Raw genomic sequence first — 21,056 nt, 5'->3', positions numbered from 1 at the left:
TATCTCGCGTGAGTTCACAGGATGTGGGCTTGCAGCATATTGGCTTAATATATTCCATCGGCATATCGGCTTAATATCAACCATTGACAGTCAAGTGACATAAATCGAAAACCCTCCTCGGCTCGGAAGGGCGGCAAATGTCTACGGCAGGTAATAGAGTTTACGCTAGATTATGCTTAGACTCTTGGAGGCATAGTTGGAACCCCATACCCCATACTGAAGCTGCCTTTAGAGTTTATTTCCCCACATTGCAAGATTTCTCCATCTCATGCCCAGCTGTCTTGCTCAACATTCAATTCTTTTCACAACAAAAATCTAGGTTTTGTTATAGCCAGCCTTACAAAAGATCCAAGCTAATATCTAAAGGCTCTAGTATCTAAAAGTCTTTGGGCATTGTTAGCAAGCACTCGCCTTTCAACAAAACAAGCTCGCAGCGGAATATGCTTCCTGGGTTAGGGTCGCCAGGCTAGAAAATAAACTAGACTCTTGACGTTCTTCTCAGTCCCACATGACAGCAGAGGAGTTGAGAAGGTATGCTTCACCATCTCAGCTTCATCGCTCCGAGGCTAGGCTTGCCCGCACAGACCGCGCTTCACGGTCCATTGCCTTTAGTGTCCATTTTCCCCGCATCATGGATGCTTCGACGAAGCAGATTAAAATAGCCTCTTGTCCTCAGGAACGTGGGCCAGATACTGATGCAGATACTACCTGGCTTGTTTGTATATTCCAGGTGAGAGAGGGGGATGAAAAATGAGACCACTCACTTCATAAGCAAGTCGCGAATCATGAAAGATAGGTACATTTCAGCTTATTGGTTGTATATTCAAGCTACCTGCATTACCAACTGGTACCAACAAGCTATAAAGCTCTCATCCGCCAAGAAGATTCTGAGGCAATACTGTTCAACCAAGGATATTCAACGTCCCCAATGTTGCATCAATGGTCACCACATGGCCAGGTTTCCGCGTTATACCCGTTGACATTCCCTCCCCGCCCGTCAAGCCACGCAAGATCCCAGGTCGGGCTCTAGACCCATCGACAGCAATTTATCGGAAGTCTCCACCGCCGTTGCATCGAGAAAGAGGAATGCCGCTCTGTCTCTTGATGCACATGGTAATAGCACCAGCAACCCATCTAACACCCTCATAAGACCCCTCCTCATGCGCGTCAGCCATCCACGTACCAGTCTGCTGCATAGACCCAACACATCCCCTAAACGCACGTCCATAACGACGGTTAGTCCAAGGCCGAGTGATAACAACACCAGTTTCACCAGCGCGCACGGTACCGCGGACAGTGACGGTGGCCTGAGTAGTCCAAGTACGAGAGTAGTTAATACCAAAGTTAGCGCCGAGACGGTCCTTGACAGCCGTCAGATCGAGACCTGCACTGACGGATACGCTGTTGGAGATGCTGAAGGACGAAGCAACGCTGACGTCGATGCCGCTGCCGGCGCCGATCACGACGGGGGACATTTGCACGTCCCAGTCGACGAAGCGCTGGGTGCGGTCGGTTACGTAGGAGGTTGTGGCACCGCAGGACTGACGTTCCTTTAGATCGCGGGGTGCGACAGCCTTGGAGCCGGCTTTGAGCCAGTCGTGATCGATTTCGGGAGTGTTGGGGTTGATGCCCTCTGACTCGAGAAGTTTCTCATAGACGCTGACGTGAACGACCTCCACTTGGGTATGTTAAATGGTGATGAGATCTGAAGAGGGAGGGAGTGACTTACTGCGACCTTCACCGTAGAGGATGACTTCATCTTGCTTGAGGACGTGGTCGGGGGTCCAGATGGTGGAGTTGAGGTCGCGCTCTGTCATGAAGGGAGCAGCGCTGGCGACAGCGGCCAGGCTGAGAAGGATGAACTGAGGGGCAATCATCTTCGAAGACTCTAGATAAAAGAGGTTGTTGAGGAGTTGGAAAAAGGGTGTTGGGTGAAGGATGAAAGCTTTCTGTTGCCAGGAGCAGCTCAGCTCTTTATACCTGAAACACCCAACTGGAAGCTCAACTTCTCAAAGTATCTCTCCTATGAAAGCCCTCGATAATTCACTCATCACCACAACATCGGCAGTTGCTTCTCATCCGATTCCGGAAACTCCCTCGTAATCTCTCAAGTTACTCAACATGAAGCTATTTGCGCGGCTATGAAGATCGTCAGTTTACAGAAGCTCAACGTATCGGTGGTTGTGGATTCACTCAGACCAAGTCTCGGTAAGACCCGAGCTTCTGGTGCATTAGGAAGGTGGCTCACTAGTCGACGGGTCCAACTGACACCGATGATCAAGACAACAAGGTTAATGTGTCGGTCCGGGATACGGATGAATTTATTACTGGTCAGACATCTTGCAAGGCCATTGCTATCACCACTTTACTCATGGTGTCTTCGTCTATGAGTTCTGATTGCGAGGCAACTGCCGGACCTCGTGGGAGAGCGATAGGACTTGGTGAGATGATGTATCCTGGTTATCTGTCGTATAGAATGACTCGAGTACGAAATTGGCAGGTCAGGTCCAAAAAAGGGGTATAGCTTCAGATAACAGTCAGATGATGCCTGGGTCATGAGTTGGCAGCAAAGGATTGGAGCTTCCGTCATCGGAGTCGTCCTCGAGTTTTAGCCGTGATGTTGAACATATAAGCACTCCCGATCCCGTTGTTGAAGCGCATATCATCCAGCATCACATTCTTGTCTCCCTTCTTCCTTTCTCAAATCTTCTAGGTTCTATCTCCATCATCACAATGCAGTTCCTCAGCATTACCTCTCTCCTCGCCCTCGCAACTCTGTACGAATCTCCAAACCCTCCCCAAATATCCCACAACTAACAAAGTCTCAACAGCGCTTCAGCAAAGCTCCACAGCCAAGCTGTCTGCGTCACCAACCGTCGCTACGACCCCATCGGAGGAACATCATGGAGCCCCAGCTACAACTGGAAAGTCAACTATGAGATTCTCCCCGACGCCACCAACTGCGCCTGCGCCTACTACAAGAACCGCAACACTGGTAACAACCAGTGGGACAAGTGCCCTGATTGTAAATTTGTGGGTAACCCCAGTTGCAAATGTCTTGATGGAATGAGGTGCTAACATGGAGTAGGATGGTCTTGTCTGTGGATCTAATGGCTGGCATATTGGCGGTGACGAGGTGAGTAACGTAGCACACTATCCCCGGACCAAGTCACTGGGGTTATGTTGAATTGCAACTGACGATGAATCCCAGTTCACCTACTACTGTGAGAAGAAATGTGGAGCGCAGGGAGCAGAGGCGAACTAGTATGGGAGGGCCTTGTTGTTAAAAGGACCCTGAAGGACAGTGCAGAATTAGAGTAGCAGTGGTGATAAGTCAGTACCAATCAAGAAGTTCGTATTCCTCGGACAACGGCATTCGTGACAACCCGGCATTTACTCTTTGCCCTGTAATCCCAAGGATAAATGCAAGGGTCCCGCAGTTTGACAGATGAGACATGACTCGCGCTGATCATGAAACGTGTTAGGGACCGAGATAGGGCACGGTTCGTGGTGCATTAGTTGGTGGTCCCTGATTATCTAGGACGAGTCATCAGTAGTATTTCCACGAATCGTGTTTGAAGAATGGTAGTTTAAACTTTGCAGGGACATGTGTGCGCACATTAACGGTCAGCGCTGATTGGTTCATCGTGGCGTTGAGATGAACAGACTTCCAGATTCGAAGTTTCGCGCATTTCGCACAAACTTTGCTAGTTAAATACCATCAAGCTTATCAAAATCATGCATATTTGGCGGGAAACTCTATAAACCTGAACCTTGTTTGTGATGGTACCGTGACATGGCTCCTGCAAGAGACGTGGCCGTCGACAGCCCACGTGCTCGATAAGCCGCCAACCGAATCATGACCTTAATACCTTAGCAGAGCCTTGATGGCCAAGGTGCAGTGGATACGTGGATACCCAGTGTCGGTTATTTTTATCTATCATATCATACATGTTGAGCTGCGGGAATAGATGACCCGACGATTATGCGATATCACCATTACCGAAATGAGCATGTCGATCAATCTGGTCAGTGGTAACCTTGGGGTTGCAATCGGCTACCAGACCCCCGAAACAGATTCCAGTCTGAGTGTTCGTCAGATTGGTGGCTCGAGTTTCAGAGTCTACGACCATTAGTTCGTGCCAGTTGATGGAGCGACTGCGAAACTGTCTCTCCGCCAATTGGTTTGAGCCAGCATGCTACACATATGTGAGTTTAATCTCGTCAGCAGAGGGACATGCGACAATTTTCTCCGCCGTATTATACGTTCATATCAGCAGGCAAACACATTCCAGTCGAATGAACTAGCAGGGCAAGCCCTTCGAGCACCAAAAAGGCGGAAAGTGCAGCATCAATAGAGTCTGACCAAGTAGAGACAAAACTTGACCCCCATGGAGATGTGCAGTTTCTACCATCAGCCAAAGTACTCAGAGTCTGACACGGTGGGCACCGTAACCACTTTGTTCGTGGACAACAAATCTTCTTACCCTGCACACTTGGGCCGGGGCGCGGTCCCGATATTATTGTGCCATGTGGTGTGCTGCCTGAAGTCTGTTTATGGCGCGATTATTTGGCTGTGGCAGACCTGACAGCTCATTTTCGCATCACCAATCATATCTCGCGCTCCTATCTGCGCTTCTGAAAGTCTATGTCATGCTGTTTGCGTTATGTATATCACGGGTGTTTTTCCAGATAACAAATTTAAATATCACGACAGCGTGATGAGAAAGCAGGCGCGAAAGGGAATTAGATTGCAATCGGAGGCAGATATGACCTCAATCAAGGTGGAAGCAAACTTACATCGTCAAGCATGTGTTGGCTAGACTAATAGTCGAAGCTTACGAGATGTCGACGAGACGTATCCAGCCAGCACACTGGAAAGTTGCTATTAAGTTCAACTTTTTCAAGACAATATGGACAGCGCACCGGTTCAGCTCTGCTCTAAAAAGTATAATTCATCGATCTCTTAGCGGACGCGACGACAGAGTTCAAGTCGATATTGAATTATGAAAGTCTAAGTCTTTAACGCCTGCAAGCATCTATCATCTCAAGCGCATAGTGAGAATATGGCTTTTTGCGCGCATAAACAAAGCAAGCCTATGATGTATTTATATCTTACCTAGAGCGCTCTGTAGGAACATATCCTTTTGCGCGAATAAACAAAACAAACCCATAATGCATTTATCTTTTAATAAAAAAACCCTTTTTCCTGCCTCACTTCGAGTGCCTCTCTATAAAAGCAGGGCCTTTTTCTCCTCCCAAATCCTCTAAAGAGTTCTTCAACAGGTTCTCGTTACAAAGTGTCCTCCCAGCCAAGCTCAAGCAAGGAGACCATGTCTACCAACACAGAGCTGCCTCCTCCAGATAAGCTGGAACCCGATCTCCGAGGCGGCAAGGCCATCTTCTTCACCCTCGACACCCTCTTCAACCGCGACTTTGCGACCGAACGCGGTCTGATAAGATTCAAGCAACTCATCCCAGACCTTCGAGACAAATCTATGGATGAACTGAAGAGAGCCTATCATGATGGCATGGCCGCTGCGTATCTAAACCACATCCACTCCCAGCTCTCAGCACTAGGCTGTCATCCTACACAAGGTCCGGTGGATAAAGTTGAGATGATGTTTCGGGAGCTCAACCTCGAACCGCCGTCGCGGAGTGACACGTACCTCATCGGCAGAGAGTTTGGAACTGAATTCAACCGCAACCGGTTTGAAGTCGCCGGAGCGTCTGAAACCCTTGCGCAGCTGAAGAGTCTCGATTATGCGATTGTTGTTGCCGACGATGATCTTGAGTGGGATGCCGTGAAAGATCTCAACTTCTGGCAGTACGTTGATGCCAATATCATTACGAAAGATCCGGTGATGCGCAAGCCAGACCTCAGGGTGTTCAAAAGGGCTTTGGATGCTTGCGGAGTATCTCCGAAAAATGCTGTCATCGTTGGGTGTTCGGTAGAGAAGGACATTGCTGGTATTATTAATGCTGAGGCGGAGCCCATATTGTACATGCCAAAGCAGAATTCCATGGAAATGAAGGTTCAGGGCACGCGTGTCTTGGTTGTTCGTAGCATGGCTGAGCTATTGTCGGAGATAAGCCGTCGACCTGAGAACAGGCATCTCGAAGCGGCCCAACGCCATCAGCTACCTCCTCCACCTTCCCTAGGTCACCCACGAATGCCACAAGCATCACAGAACCAGGGATACGCGAATGATCAGAACGGTGGACCCTCAAGCCAACATCGCCATGAAGGTTCAAGCCAATCTCAACGTCCAGCTCCTGATCCAAAGTCTACTGACGATAGGCATGCGAGTCAATCTTGCGGGAAAGCTCCACTTTCCCGCATACTATCTCACCCAGGTTCCAGCAATGAGACTCCACGAAGACACAGACTACCAGACCGTGGTCACCCACCTAAGTGCCACGAAAGGGCTGCATGTCCGGTACCTACCTTGAGTTGCACACCCGCCAAGCGCCCTCGGTCTGAGCATGGTTATGTACCACCATCACGTTATCACGACCAGGGGTATCCTGATCATGAACCGCCGAGGGGGCATCACGATCCTGCTGGCAGACCGGTCCAAGGTCCGTCGGCACAGACTTCTTCAACTGATACGCCACAACTGACCAGGCTACTCATGAGACCCAACGGTGACGGAACCGAAAAGTCCAGTACGGGAAGTCGTTCGCCCGCCTATACCCCTCCGAGCCCACCACCAACGCCGCTACCTTCGATGAGAACGTTTCCTCCCACCGAAGACTATGGGATTACCAGGGCAACCTACGGCGAGAATCAGCCACGTTCTCAGTATGACGGGCATGGACGTGGGACTTTGAGAAATGGGAACCCTACACATGGTGGATATCCAACTGTACCTCCACCTAGAAGTCCGTATCGACCAACCATTCCAGACAACTCCACCTATCGGGAACCCTCATGGGTAGGCAGGAATGGGAATGAGTATGAGACTTCGGGAAACAGGTACTCTACACGAGGCGGATATCCCCCTGGAACTCCCCTCCCGCATCAAGACTCTCGTCCCAGAGACGCCAGGCATCAGGGTCAGTACCAGTATCGGCATTCTGGACAGTACGGCGAGGCCCTGGGAAGGTCATACCCGACCCAAGATCCACACCGGGCTGCAGCTGGAAGTGCGCATCCGGCCCCGCATGGAATGTCTCTGCAATTAGAGCCACCGAGTAGTATGTACGGTGAACACGGGAGACATACATCCACAGGAAGGAATACATCAATGTATGAGGCAACTCCTGATAGGCCTTGCGAAATCCACAATGCTAGGCCCTCGAGTGGATATTGGGGATTTTCTGTTCAACGTGGACAGCCAAGCCGAGAGGAACAGCGTGTGCAGCCGCACCATGGAGAAGTTATCCGCTTGACTTCTCCGGTTACGAACGCCGTGCCCTCTTCTCAGGCACCGCAACCCACTGCTCAAGATCCAGCCATTCTTGGTGATCCATCACACCATGGAGATTCGAATAGCACTCCACCTGGCCTTTGGAGCACCTTGACTGACACTGGATCTTCTCCTGACACGCTTACACTACGGAACTCTAGTCCAGAGAGTGCACGACCGGGTGATGCAGACGCTGAGCCTCCATGCAAACGTCAGAGGACAAGTGAAGAGCTTAGGGAAATTGCTGAAGCTGTTATTGATCTGAGCCGAGGCCATCCAATACCTCCTCTAGCCGATGGATGTAAGTAGATACACAAACTCCATCCTGAAAAGATATGTTACTGACTTTACTAGGTCAACGAAGTACCGTAGAGAAAAGGGGAGGAGGTTGAATGGCCACTGTTTGAGTAGGTATCATGTGCCTAGTTCAGTTATTATACGGACTAAGGCCCGGACTGATTGGTAAGAGTGGTGTTTTGAGTTGATAGACTCCGCAGCTGATGGACCACATCACGCACCTCCCATGTCTGTAGGACCATTGTTATTAGACAGCTTTGGAAACCGCAGAGAGCGAACCAGAGGGTTAAGATAGGTAAATTGAACTTGGTTCTTATAGCGTTGCTGGGCATCGGTGCCTTTCCAACGTGAATGTCACTGAGTTGTTTCCCAACCGCCGGTGTGCCAAGCATTATCTCGCCCCATCGTTCCACGCTGTTCATCAGACTTCAGTGTGCGGTGAGCCGTAACCCAATCCTTTTCTCGACGTTTGTTACTCACAGCAGTTTCCGATATCCTGGAATTCTAATTATCGTCATTCTCCATGCTGATACAAGCTCTTAAGCTCACCAGAAGCGAATACCTTCTACTGACACTGGTAATTTGCGACGTCTGCACACTTCTCTTACTCGTGTTATTTGCAGTTGAGGCTTGGCTTGTGGCTGAGAGCTTATTCCGGCAGACAGAACCTAACTTACTCATGATGCATGGAGCATACAATTTCCGATAATTGACAACACTGCGAGACAACAGATAACTTTCAGTGCAAATACAACTCCATCAATCCCCAGGTAAGATCTGAAGCTCATCGCGTGGGTCGAAACTAATATAGCAAGTCCAGGCAGGAATCTGACGAGCCCTTCACGCCGAGCTTCCAATTCTGCTACTAGTAGTAATAGCAGAGAAGTGAGCTCTGAGTGATCATCAAATCCTTGACCTTCAAGTCATCCGCCAAGCCATTCATGAGGAGTGTATCCTCGAGGGAAGCAGGAGGAGGCTTGGTTCCGTCGAACTGATCCTGAGTCTTGTAGCCAGCGAACTCCATGCTGCGAGCCTTGGGGCTCTCCTGCTGCCAGAGATACCAGAGTCGATCGATCTGGGTGTGATGAAGAAAGAAGATGGGATCTGATATGTTAGCCATGATCTTTCTGAACGAGAGTATGGAGACGGGACGTACCGTTGGGGGACGTGTTGGGAATCATATCACCACCAATCGCACTATGGATAGCACCGTGAGGACCAGCCTCCAACTTCTGACGATAGTGATCATAGTCCTTGACCGCCTGAACTTTTGCAACTGCCTCTTTGTTATAGTTCTCCGACAACATATTCCCAACATTTTCACTTCCATCGTTCCAATCTCGCGCCAGACAATGGGGATCGTACTCAGTGGTCAGGTAGGCAGGAAAGAGGTCCTTGAAAGGTCCGTCGTCGAGACACTTTCTAACAGCACGCCCATCGTAGATAGACTCGGTCTTGTTGGGGCTGCCGTTGCCGCCGAAGCCAGTCTTGGGATCCCAGATGGTGGACTTGGGCGTGTCGTCGGCGTCGAGGGACCAGTCCCAGTACCTAGACATTCATGTTAGGAAGTTCATCGCGGCCATTCTGTTGGGAGGAGAAACCCACGGCATAGCTCCTTCATAGCCACATTCCTTGAGGGCACCCTCATAGACATGCACAAAGTATCGGTGCCAGGGGAGAAACGAAGCAACGGCGTGGACTGGACGCCATATACTGTCAGCACATTGTTTTGCAATCGCGAGCGGGGGACTTTTACTTACTCTGCTTGTCCAAATGAGCGTGAACGTAGGGAAAGTCGTCGTAAAGAGTGGTGTTCAACCCGAGACGGGATGGCTTGGTTGAGAGGCACAGAACGGCGTCGGTGTACTGTTGGCGGGCTGCATCATCAAGCTCGCGCCATTCAATACGCTTGGTAGGGTTTTCGCACTTGGAGACTGCTGCAGCCGCGCAAACAGCGGGAAAGGTAAGAGAGAAAAAGCGCATTTTGGCGAGAGGCAACTGAATGAACGACAGGATAGGTTTAAAACTCCGAAGATTCGAAAAGTTCAGTGGCTTACAAGAGGTAATTAACATATCGACATTTGGATTGTAATAGTTATATATCTGTATCCTGCCTTTGTAGGCTCCTCCGTGCTGATCGGCAAACTCCCTTGCTAGTCGTAGTGAATACGAGGGATACGCTATGGCACTTCGTTTAGTTCCGAGTTGCTGTCCATTAGACTCCATTCAGGGCTTACTATCTTTAGAAATCCCCCGACGATCAGCATCGAGGATCCACCTTCTCAGTGACAATTTATGGAGAGTGTTAAAAGTGCAGGCTGTCAAGACGAAGTTCTGTCTGTAGAGGTCAAGCTTAATTTTATCAGCCCTACCCAACCTATCATTCTAACCTTCTGTACTCAAGGCAGTCTTTACTAGGTCGCTTTATCACATCAACTTTAAATCCTTCCAACTAGCACTTTGAAGTTTGATATTGTTAAAGTAGTAACCTCTAGCGAAAAGTTCCCGGACCCACGGCGATGTTTCAGCTATTTTGGCTCACGGGTTTGTATGGGCCAAGCCTGGGCTCACCGTGCGTGATGTTAAATTAGGGCTCGTGTAGTAAGTCCTGCATGACAAAACCTCCGAACCACAAGGCCACAGCGTTCTCTCAATGCATGGGTAGTAATGGCAGAGACGACCGCGGTTTGTACGCAACCTGCGGGACTCACAACGAGCGTAGCACTTCAGATGGAGATGTCCGCCTCGGAACTTGAATCACTTTTTGGAGAGGAACAATTCGTCGAAAGTACTACCTCAGTAGTCCGTAAAACTCAGCCGAGCATTTCTAGAATGTTTACCTCATGCCATGATAGCCCGGGCCGACTCTCTGGTCCTCGATCGAGAGTGCCCTTAGCATCTACCAATATGCGCATATCTGTCGAAATGAGGCAATATACAGCAAGGTACGCAGAGAACATCCGACACACGATGCTAGGGGCTTTGATTGGTGGGGTTGATTTGCCAGTTGAATATTTACTGCCTACGGATAACGTTATCTTGAGAGTCAAATAACAGGATGATCATTTGCCACACTTGGTCAAGAATATGCGAACCTTTGCATCAGCATACAACCATTGGTCACTGATATTCACCAGGATATATAGAGAGTCTTCCTCTTAAAGACATCCTAGTACCTCAACATCCCAGTTTGGAACCAGACAGGAAGCAAACTGAGCGCAGTGATTATAGAAATCCGCTTCCAATGCTTCAAGTACAGCATATTGCATCTCAAGCTGCAGTATTCCATTTTGAGGCCTTCTACGTCGAATTAGCTTCAGGAACTCCGACCAGGAAGTTCTTTTCCGGGTTTTACTCCGGGATGTATGACGTTGAGATATGCATGCAAAGCATGTGACTTTCTTACCTGCAGACCCAGAAGGGACAAAAAGTCAAGTGATACGCTCGCGAACGTATATGATAAACGAGAGGTCAATCATTGGCTCTTGGCTGTTGAATACGGTCGTATTTATGCCAATCTGCAATGCAATGCATAAGCGTGACAAAGCAACTGCATATGCGCGAGGCTGGAAAGGTAGATATGGCTGGCCTTTACTACCAACCGGCTAAATACAAAGCAACGGAACTGTTGATACAAGCTGCGTTTGATCTGCAAGAGAGAGACTGTAGACTCACAGCCTGATTTGTGTGTATTAATATGTCAGAAACCCAATTGTGATGCAGCTCAATCCTCCATCCTTTCTCAGCTCCACGCCCCAAGTCACCATTCAACAGGAACGCACAGCACAATTGATAGCGATGGCCTTCTCTTATGTATCAGATTTCTCAACTTCCAGTGGCATCGGCATAGCGGCCTTCTGCTTACTATCATCATGGTGGTTCATCACAACCTTTCTCGCATGGTATCGCCTCCGCCACGTCCCAGGCCCCTGGTTCGCAGGACTCAGCTACATATGGATCGGCCGGACTGCCTACAGTGGCAAACAGCATCACGTATTCGTCGCTCTCGACGAGAAATACGGCTCACTCGTCAGAATCGGGCCAGAGGTTCTGCTCACTTCAGATGTTGAGCTTGTCAAACGCATGTCGGCGACAAAGAGCTCTTATGGCAAGTCCTCTTGGGTTGATGGCGTGCGTTTCAATCCGTATCACGAGACTATGTTTGCGGTGAGAGATCCACGACAGCATGATCGTGCGAAAGCAAGGCTTGCGCCCGCGTATAGTGGTCGTGACACGCCTAATCTCGAGGGCGCTGTCGATCAGCAGGTCAATAACCTCATATCCTTGATTCGCCGCCGATATCTCTCAGAGCCTGCGGCTGGTGTCTTTCGTACACTGCCACTCCTCAACGTCTTGTCGTACTTCACCCTTGATGTCATTTCCAAAGTGGCGCTTGGCACAGAGTTTGGTTGCTGCACTTCTGACTCGGATCCGTATAGATTCTATGAAGGGTTGGATGAGCACATGCCTTTGATGGCGCTGACGAGTGATGTTCCGTGGATCCGAGCCATCATGTACTCAACCACATTCCTTAAGTACTTTGGGCCACGCGAGACTGATGATCACGGAATTGGCCCACTGATGAAGTAAGTCACACTCGGTTCGATCGTCGGGTATTTCGCTGGAAATTAAAGTCTTTAGACTAACCTATCGCGCTTAGGGTTACGAATGATAATGTCCGCCAGCGTTACAGTCAAGATCAAACAGAAAAGACAGATATGCTAGTACGTCAGAGCATCCTACCTTCCTTATCTGACATATTTTTTGAACGGTGATTGATATCTCTTCTTATCAGAGCTCTTTCAAAGTCCACGGGCTATCAGAAGGTAACGCCCAATCTGAGACACTCTTCATGTTTGTCGCAGGTTCAGACACCACAGCATCCGCAATCCGGATGACCCTCTTCTACCTCATGTCATCTCCCCGCGTTTACCGTAAGCTCAAGGAAGAAATTCGAGATGCTATACGTGATGGAAGAGCGTCCAATCCAATTACTGCTGCTCAAGCACGCGAGTTGCCTTATCTACAAGTAAGTCCATTCGTGTATAGTTCACCCCATACAATAAGATTGACACTTGACTCTCCGTTACCAGGCAGTCATTTATGAAGGCCTTCGCATGCGCCCAGTGACAACAGGACAGCAAGCCAAAGAGGTGCCAGCTGGAGGAGACACCATAAACGGGTACTTCATCCCCGGTGGCACATCCATCGCCATCAACTTCTCGGCTATTCTAGGTTCAAAAGCCCTCTTTGGCCCAGACGCCGATGTTTTCCGACCAGAGCGTTTCATCGGCCTTTCAGCCTCCGATCTCGCTGAGATGCGCCGCAACGTTGAGATGAACTTTGGTCATGGCCGATGGATGTGTGCCGGAAAACCATTGGCGTTTATGGAGCTGCAAAAAGTGTACTTTGAGGTTTGCTTCCCCACAGGGTTTATCCCTTGTTTGTGATTCTTGCTGACTTATGGTGGTACAGTTGTTACGCGCATTTGACTTTCAACTTACAGAACCTCTGAGTCCGATGCGATCCGAGAGCTATGCCTTGTTTCGCGATTTTGGGCTCAAGGTGCGTGCTACAGCGGCAGAAGACATGGAACAATTATCGGAGTAAATTGAATTCGGGAGACGAGATTTATGATTGCTTATTGTCCTATGGGTATATAAATCAACGACCTCTAATGCGGGTAGTAAATTGAGTGGATGTTATAAAACAAGACGACCATACCCCCAAACAAGCTCGCTACTTGCTCCATCTCAAAAATCGAAATACCGACGGCTGGAATGAACAGCTGAGTGGGATATGCCACTCTTAAGGTTTTCACTGTGCCCCAAGTCAAGATACCAATGAAGACAAGATAGAGGATACCAAGCCCGAAATGTAGCAGCCGAATTTTACGGATCCGATGAAACAGGTTCACAGTGAGCTCCACAGGAAAGTGTTTCATGGATTTTGTTTCAGGCAGTATCCCCGAGAACGAAATATCTCCAGTCTCTAGTGGCAGATATATGAAGAATGCCACCATAACTGGGCACATGCCCATGGTTACCGCCATGAATCTGAAGAGAGTAGACTCTAAAGGGATCCAAAAGGCTCGGGAATCGCCACAAGTAATGAGTAGAAATATCCCGTTCATTAAAGACAGTACAACGCCAGCAACAAGGCATTTTTCAACGCGGTTGAAACCCTTGAGCTGTTGTTCTGTCCAGCCTTTCCTTCTCTCAATTAAGAGAAATCCAAGCGCAATCAAGCAGAGCCAAAAGCAATTATCGTTGATTCGAAAAGCAGCATCGATAGTGACGACACGTGGGAAAACTTCGAACATGTCGGGACCTGGCTTGTCGAAAAGCACTTGGTTCTTGTACTGATAATCATATTTGGCAGAGACAGGGCCCTCGTCTCCATTTCCAATGAGGATATGCATAAGGTTGGCCCTGAGATACTGCGTCTTATCGGAAGGGAAGTTCCATAACTGTATAGCGAAGTGTATCATTGCGATGAACGGATACAAGATAGCCGCCATGAAATCCGAGGTTGGTTGGAAGCGATGGGCGGGGTTCCATATCCAGGATATAGCTGTGGCTGCTGCGATGCAGTACCAGGCCACTATGGACCCGGGCCCGTAGTACCCGGGTGTCGAGAGGACGATGTCTGATGGCGACTCCATTAGACATGGAAGACTTGGGCTTAAGAAGTGAATCGGGTTGAAAGCAATAAAGGGGATCGAGCTGCAAATAAGCGCCCACGCTAGACCTCAAGTTAGAACCATGTCGTAAGTGGCGCTGGTCGAGAAGATAGGATCAAAAACGTCTCCCTTTGGCCTAGTACGATTTTTTATCTGATGTGAAATTCAGGACATGAATCGGATTAATATAGATATCTCTCGTATTTGTTAAGTAATTATATAAGATAAAGTAATATACTGCACTTTCCTTTAGATAGCTATAACTAACTTATATAAAGCAGATTAGTAGAAAGCAGATAATAACTTCCAGAAGAGCATAATACAATTTCTAAAAAGACTTTAGTATCTCTAGGATTTCATTACGCCATATATTCCACATCCCTTCATCTTTCAGTCTCTCTGGGAGCTTATCATAGTTATCCAGCCACCTATCACTATTAGTCCATTGAAGCACATTATCCATTGACCTCCATGCCTGTTCAAATGAATTTTCCCATGAAACATGGAAATCAGTAACCTTTGAAAGATCCCAGTCCTTATAATTAGCATCCAATTGTGCGCCTGCCATGTTACGACATAACCTTGTCAAATTCTGAAACTGGCCCTTGAAATCATCAAAGGCTGTGATATGTTCTAGCCGGCTGATTATCGAGCCTTCTCTTCCCCCTGGACTGGCACTAGAATGGTCTTGGTCGACACGGGCACCCGAGATGCAAAGGAAATGTATGAATTCCGAGTCAACAGCGAGAATTATCGCACAGTATAGCGGCCAATCGGGCATCCCGATGGGAGGGCATCTTTCTTCGCGGACACCTTGATCCTTGACACCGAAATTCGACCAACAATGCGAGGATACTGTGAAAGGTCGCATACGCGGGGATACAACCTTTTTCTCAATAAGAAGTTTGAGAAACCGAGGGTCTTTGGATACTGTTGCTGGAAGTATCGCTGATTGGGTAGGGGGAGACTCAGCTTCGCCTTGACAGCTAAATGAGATGCCGAGTTCATCAAGACAATCCAAGAACTGTAGCAACTTCGCTGGACTTCGGGTTTCGATAACTTTGGAACAACCATTGACGACTTCCTCACTTACCATATCTGTCTTCGTTGTATCAAGCCTTTGGCGACGAGCGATTTCGATTGCTCTGTGAACCGTATGCTTGTCATTTGACAGAAGTGCGTTAGTAATCGTCGCGATGACATCTTCCACCGCTGATGGAAGCATTTGAACAAGCTCGTCTAAGTGCCCGAATCTTTGCTCATCCCATGCAAATTGGTACAGCCCCCGCCGCAAATAGGGTATGATGAGAGGGTCCGTAGCTGAATACAACGTTCGCAGGAGTGTGGTGTCATCCGTCGTTGAGTAGAGTTTGGCCAGGTACAGTACATCCAACTTCGCGTTAGTTGGTTCGGAACCTAACATGAGTGATGATAGTGCCTCCCAGACGTCGTCGGAGCCGATTTCCGAGTACACTTCAATATCTTGAGGTCCCAAAAGTGAAGATATAAGAGTTTTCTTGCTGCGGCTATTGACCGCTGCCGATCTGAGAACAGCTTTTGTAATTTCCACATCCTGGCCCTGTCGATCAAGCATGATATCCATTAATTTCTGGCCGTGCGAGAAATTACTTGCTGCAGCAATGAAAACCTGTTCGGTAATTTCCACGTCGCTTAGCCGATCAAGGAACACTCTCACCACCGTCTCTCTGCTAATCTCGGTTCCGGGAGCAGCCGTCTGCTTTCTCACGACTGGCCAAGGATATGGTTGTTGATCAATCAAGATGTTCATAATTGGAGAATCGAGATAGTCTACCAAGTCCGGGACGCGGTTTTTCTGTCGGGGTGTTTGGGGTCGTTCCGCATTTATTGCATCACGAACTGCTTGCCATTTCTTTCTATCGTAGTCGTTCTCATCTTGTTGAACAATGGGTAGAAGATAATCCAAGAAGTCAGTCGTCTGCGTAAGGCGGTAGCTTGAGGCATAACACGTGCGTATGATAGATTCCCAGATTCTGTTTGCCTCATGCCATCTCTGCAAGGAGCCATAAGCTACTGCCATCGCGACCAAACATTTGATTCTGTTCGTATCGTCCGTCGCGAGATGATGATTATAGCCCTCAACTGCTTTCTGGAATAGGTCGATGGCAGCCTCGAACATACTGGCTCCTACCAACAGGACATGTGCCGAAAGCATCAACATATGGCTGTTCTTGACAACATGTTCAGGATGTGGCTCGCCGTATGCCAAAGTCGCCGTGTCGAGCCATGTTCTGAGATGAATGTCATTTGCCATTTTTAGCGAGTCCTCCAAGTTCCAGGTAATAACTAGCTTATGTAATTTCGATGTCTGAAGTAGTCTTATCTCTATGGGAGTTGGCGGGACCGATATCATAATTACTGAAAAGCAATTTCCCTCCTGCCTGATTAGCATAGGATTTGAAGCACCCTCTAGTAAGCATAGAATATCGCCTTCCCTTGCTCTTTTGACGCCGGCATGAAGGTCTCGGTCGATCCGAGGCGAGAGAGTTTGGTAAGGTTTCGTATATTCCATAGTCACTTGAAAGTCCCGGTTGCGATTGCTCCTCGGTCCCACTGAAGTAACTTTGCCAACAATAGTTCCCAGACCGCTAATCACAGCTGCCTTATTACCGTTGGATATCTTCACTGAGACTTTGGACCCGAGAAGGAAAGTGATGAGTTTGAAGAAGAGGACGTCCCAAGAGATGTTATAGTTCGGCCTGAGCTCTGATGTCGATAATCCGTCAGTGCTCATTCCAAGCAGGGCAAAAACCTTGTCGAGTGGCTCAGTAGCCTCATGGGCATGATACATGTCCATAAGTTCGCCAAGAGACCGTATGCCTAAAGTAATTAGACCTGAATCTGTCTTATTATACTTGGGACGAAAGATGGATCCTCTGATCAGGTATTCGACGGAGGAAACAAATTCGAACCCCTCACAGGCATCCATGTACGGCGCAAGTCCAAGACAGAAAGCATAGCCATCAATCTGGGACGTGCCACAGACTAGAAGGACATGTTGCGCGGCGGCCACTTCCTGAAGTACCTATTTTTCTTTTGTATCAGTCACTGCCTTGCAAATAGTGTTTTAAATATTACCCAAACTCTTCGAAACCATGGTCTTTTGAGCAATGCAGCAATCGATTCAGGGATAATTTTGTCTTCTTCGGCCGGGATATAATGTCCCTCAGCAACCTTGCTGATCTTCTGCATGGCCACTTCACTATCAGGTGTTGCTTCTCCAAGCCAAACTATGACTTGTCGGGCTTTGCAATAAACCTCTGCCATGATTCTGACTTGTTTTCCTCGCTCGATTATGTTGCTCTGGTCGATACAGATCGCATCTACCCATAAGACCCGTTCAAAAAAGCTATCTCGTAGCTGTAGAAGGGCACTATGGCAGTTGGCGGTAATGGGGAGTTCTTGATCATCGATTATAATTGACTTTTTGTTTTGAGAGGTACCCCAAGTGTAGGACAAGGCCTCGTACAGGTGCATTGTCTGCATGCCTTGGGCCAAAGGATGCTCGAATAGCTGACCCTGGAGTCGAGTTGATGGGTCTGGACTTGGCAGTAGGCGAAGTAACCGGATATTGTTATCCCCATTCAAGGCAGAGTACACATATTGGCTTTTGTCCATTTCTACTGGCAGTTATAAGAGTTCTACCGCGAAACGTATTGCTGAAGTGCTGAAAAGAGGGGAATTGGAGGAGCAATCAAGTATTGTAGGATTATATAATGGTGTCTGACTCGCATTAGCGTTGATGACCTGTATTCTTGGAGGTGCGTCTGCCACGTCACACCTGCAGCCTGGTTGTTATTACCCCGCGATTATTTCACTTGTACCTTAGACCTCTATACTGCCCGGATTGACTCTTATAAGAGTGTTATTTGGAGTTGATAGTCCCCTCAGCTGATGGCTCACATCACGCGCCTCACACTTGTACCTTAGACCTCACTATTGGATCTTATTAGAAGGTATCGCGATATCAAGTTCTGTTACATACGCTACCAAAGTGGTTACAGTTTCGTTCCATCTTTGCTTCAGTACCTCAATTACTAGATATAGATATCAAACTACCTTAATCTCCCTGATTGAGAGCCTTAATCTCCTCCAGTTAATCGCGGGTAATGTATTGCCGCTCTGTGCCTTAGATATTTATGCCCCTCACGGACTGCGGAACCACAGGATGTTGTCCTCAAATTCCTCTCCACCAAAGCCTAGCTCGCTTCCTCCTTTCAGTAATCACGATCCCCAAGAACTTGACGGCTAATTCTGCCCACAAACACAAACAGCGGCTGGCATCATGATTATTGGTCATTCGTGCCAGGGCGCCGTCGCTTCGGTGTACCCACCAGATATTACCTGCTTCCCATCTAGCTCTTCGCTCCAGTGGGTATAGCATCAAGCCAAAGCATCATTGAGTTAGCTATGTGATGACCAATATTGATTGACTGATGATCAATGTCTCTCTGATATTGCACGACTTCATTCTCTCAACAACCTTGAATTCTCAGGTTATACAGGAATCCCGGGAGCCTCTGTTTATTTTCTGCAAGTAGTCACCTATCGTGCTAACCGTAACTGCATAGAAAGCGTTCTCTCTCTATCCCTCAGCTCCTGCATTCTATCTAGTCGCTCTGATGCTTTATCAAGGAGATCAAGCAAAATTCCACAATAATAGTCATATTCCTTCTGGGCCGCGTCTTTTCTGTCTTGTTCGTAGGGCCCGTAGACTATTGCCTGCTGTTCCAACTTCTTCTGCGTTATGTGCTGTGTATAATCGTTCGCAGCCTTTGTTTCGCTTTCCAGCCTCTCCTTCTCGTATCCGAGACAGGTTATCTGGTATTGGATCTCGGCTTTGGTTGACATGGTGTTCTTGTTTTAGTATAGTTGTTGGAGTTTTCTTGGATCTTGTGGGGACTTGGGTTTGTGGAAATGTCGGAAACCCAGTGATCGATCGGGCTTTTATACCGCAGTACGCGTTCTTTGTCACTGACAGTTATCACCTAGTTGGCCGGTCAGGGCCGACATTTATTATTGGATACGGATGCTCTTCACGGCATCCAAGCGCGTTCCCCTGCCGGAACGTCATAGGACTTGCTGTTCACTGCAAGTGCTGAGATGTCATATCCTCGTAGCTCGATACTCGAGCATCATTCACAATATCCTCCGCCAGGGGCTTGGCGCCTAATCAATGTCCATGCCCACATGCTGTCAATCAGTGACGACAATCAACAGCAGGCATCAAGATCACTGTTTATATCCACCTAAGAACAACCACCTTCCTCCTCTCTGCTTCCTCGTGGTAACAAGAGAAAGACCCGAGAATCTAACCGCAACAATGAAAAGCCCCAAGGGTTCTCACGCATTCCCTATATCGCTTTGTGAATCATTCTCACGACCTACAGGCAGTGAAGACCTCGAAAGCTTGTATTTCCTTGAAGAACTCTGTAGTCAGGCTCTCTGACCTTGCTGCCTCAACATTTCAACCTATCACCAAAGCCCCATGCGCAAATCCCTTAACAACTCCCTCTCCCTATCTTTGTACCTCTGTAACTCCTCAGTCCGCTGCTCTTGCTGACTGCAGAGCCTTGTAATAGCCGCACGCAGCCGATCATGTTCCCTTTGTGCCGAATCTCTTTCGGCCTGACTCCTGCCTCCGTTTATTATTCTCTGCGCCTCTCTCCTCTTCTGCATTAGGTCTTGTATCTCACAGCTGGTGATATCGTGGTTGGTTTGCACCCGCTCCATAGTTGCTCTGAACCTTTCAAGTTCTGCCTCGATTACCGCTTGGAGGGCATGGTGTTGTAAATGTGCTGTCACGTGTTAGAGAGAGTCTGGTTAATGTTTACAATTCTTTGGGTAAGCTACCTTGGGGGAAATGTTTGAGATACTGACCTCGCGGCATATTTATAGTTTGGTCGCGTGCCATGTCACTGACCGGCATGTTAGGCTTCAACGTCACTCTCACTCACGCTACATACCGTGTAGCTGTTGTAGAAACACAAGAAGTGAATTTACTGAGACACAAACTTCGTGAGTTGTAAGTTCTAGAAATTGGCCCGTGTTTGAAATCAAAATAATCATGCAGTCCATCAGGTTTAGTTTTTATGCAATCGCAGGGCCTGGTCCACACCGTGATTGAACGTAGAGTCAAGGCCAGTGATATTAGTAAGTGACTGTAGCTAAATCAGAAATCAGACTCACCTACCATCTCATCTCATATAATGATTCGTATATAAATTGTCATAATACAACTAATTCATTTTCCATACCATTGCGTTTGCTCTATTCTCAGTCTTATTGAGGACCTCTGAGTAGTTCCATGTGCTAAAGCCAATCGATAGCCAATATCACTGAGGCTTGAAGTCTTGCCGTCATGCATCATAACCTTACATCCAGTGATGAAGTTATCTCAATGCGAGGGATACTGAGGAGCTGAAGTGCCTCTAGTGCTCCTTTTCGATGGTGTAATAACCTCATTAGGTCACTCATGCCATTGTTACTAGTTGGCTTTACTGAGAGACATTTTCTCCGTTTATCAAGAAGGGAGTAAGGCGCACAAACATTACCAATGCATAGAGATGCTCAATTCTCTCGAGAAGTAGTACATAATGTACCACCAAATGATCAACTGTCTAATT

General features: G+C 48.1%; 5 protein-coding genes across 5 annotated transcripts; 3 read left to right on the top strand and 2 right to left on the bottom strand.

Moving 5' to 3' along the window:
- Positions 1–1,046: 1,046 nt before the first annotated feature.
- Positions 1,047–1,877, bottom strand: J7337_010139 (uncharacterized protein; the record flags this gene model as incomplete). Its single annotated transcript, XM_044827725.1, has 2 exons — positions 1,047–1,678; positions 1,730–1,877. 2 exons carry the CDS (start codon positions 1,875–1,877, stop codon positions 1,047–1,049), a joined length of 780 nt encoding a protein of 259 aa, XP_044678319.1.
- Positions 1,878–2,733: 856 nt separating this feature from the next.
- J7337_010138 (uncharacterized protein) lies at positions 2,734–3,078 on the top strand (the record flags this gene model as incomplete). The annotated part of the gene is made up of 2 exons (XM_044827724.1): positions 2,734–2,777; positions 2,832–3,078. 2 exons carry the CDS (start codon positions 2,734–2,736, stop codon positions 3,076–3,078), a joined length of 291 nt encoding a protein of 96 aa, XP_044678318.1.
- A 2,255-nt stretch (positions 3,079–5,333) lies between these two features.
- Positions 5,334–6,453, top strand: J7337_010137 (uncharacterized protein; the record flags this gene model as incomplete). Its single annotated transcript, XM_044827723.1, has 2 exons — positions 5,334–6,249; positions 6,302–6,453. 2 exons carry the CDS (start codon positions 5,334–5,336, stop codon positions 6,451–6,453), a joined length of 1,068 nt encoding a protein of 355 aa, XP_044678317.1.
- A 2,121-nt stretch (positions 6,454–8,574) lies between these two features.
- Positions 8,575–9,692, bottom strand: J7337_010136 (uncharacterized protein; the record flags this gene model as incomplete). The annotated part of the gene is made up of 4 exons (XM_044827722.1): positions 8,575–8,813; positions 8,866–9,257; positions 9,315–9,408; positions 9,470–9,692. The coding sequence occupies 4 exons, from the start codon at positions 9,690–9,692 to the stop codon at positions 8,575–8,577; spliced, it is 948 nt and encodes a 315-aa protein (XP_044678316.1).
- A 1,815-nt stretch (positions 9,693–11,507) lies between these two features.
- Positions 11,508–13,319, top strand: J7337_010135 (uncharacterized protein; the record flags this gene model as incomplete). The annotated part of the gene is made up of 5 exons (XM_044827721.1): positions 11,508–12,295; positions 12,370–12,433; positions 12,505–12,738; positions 12,803–13,123; positions 13,185–13,319. The coding sequence occupies 5 exons, from the start codon at positions 11,508–11,510 to the stop codon at positions 13,317–13,319; spliced, it is 1,542 nt and encodes a 513-aa protein (XP_044678315.1).
- Positions 13,320–21,056: the final 7,737 nt, after the last annotated feature.

This window comes from Fusarium musae, chromosome 7 (assembly GCF_019915245.1).
Source record: "Fusarium musae strain F31 chromosome 7, whole genome shotgun sequence".
Taxonomy (NCBI): Eukaryota; Fungi; Ascomycota; class Sordariomycetes; order Hypocreales; family Nectriaceae; genus Fusarium; species Fusarium musae.
Note: the sequence above shows the minus strand (reverse complement) of the source record. Positions and strands in the feature narration are given on the sequence as shown.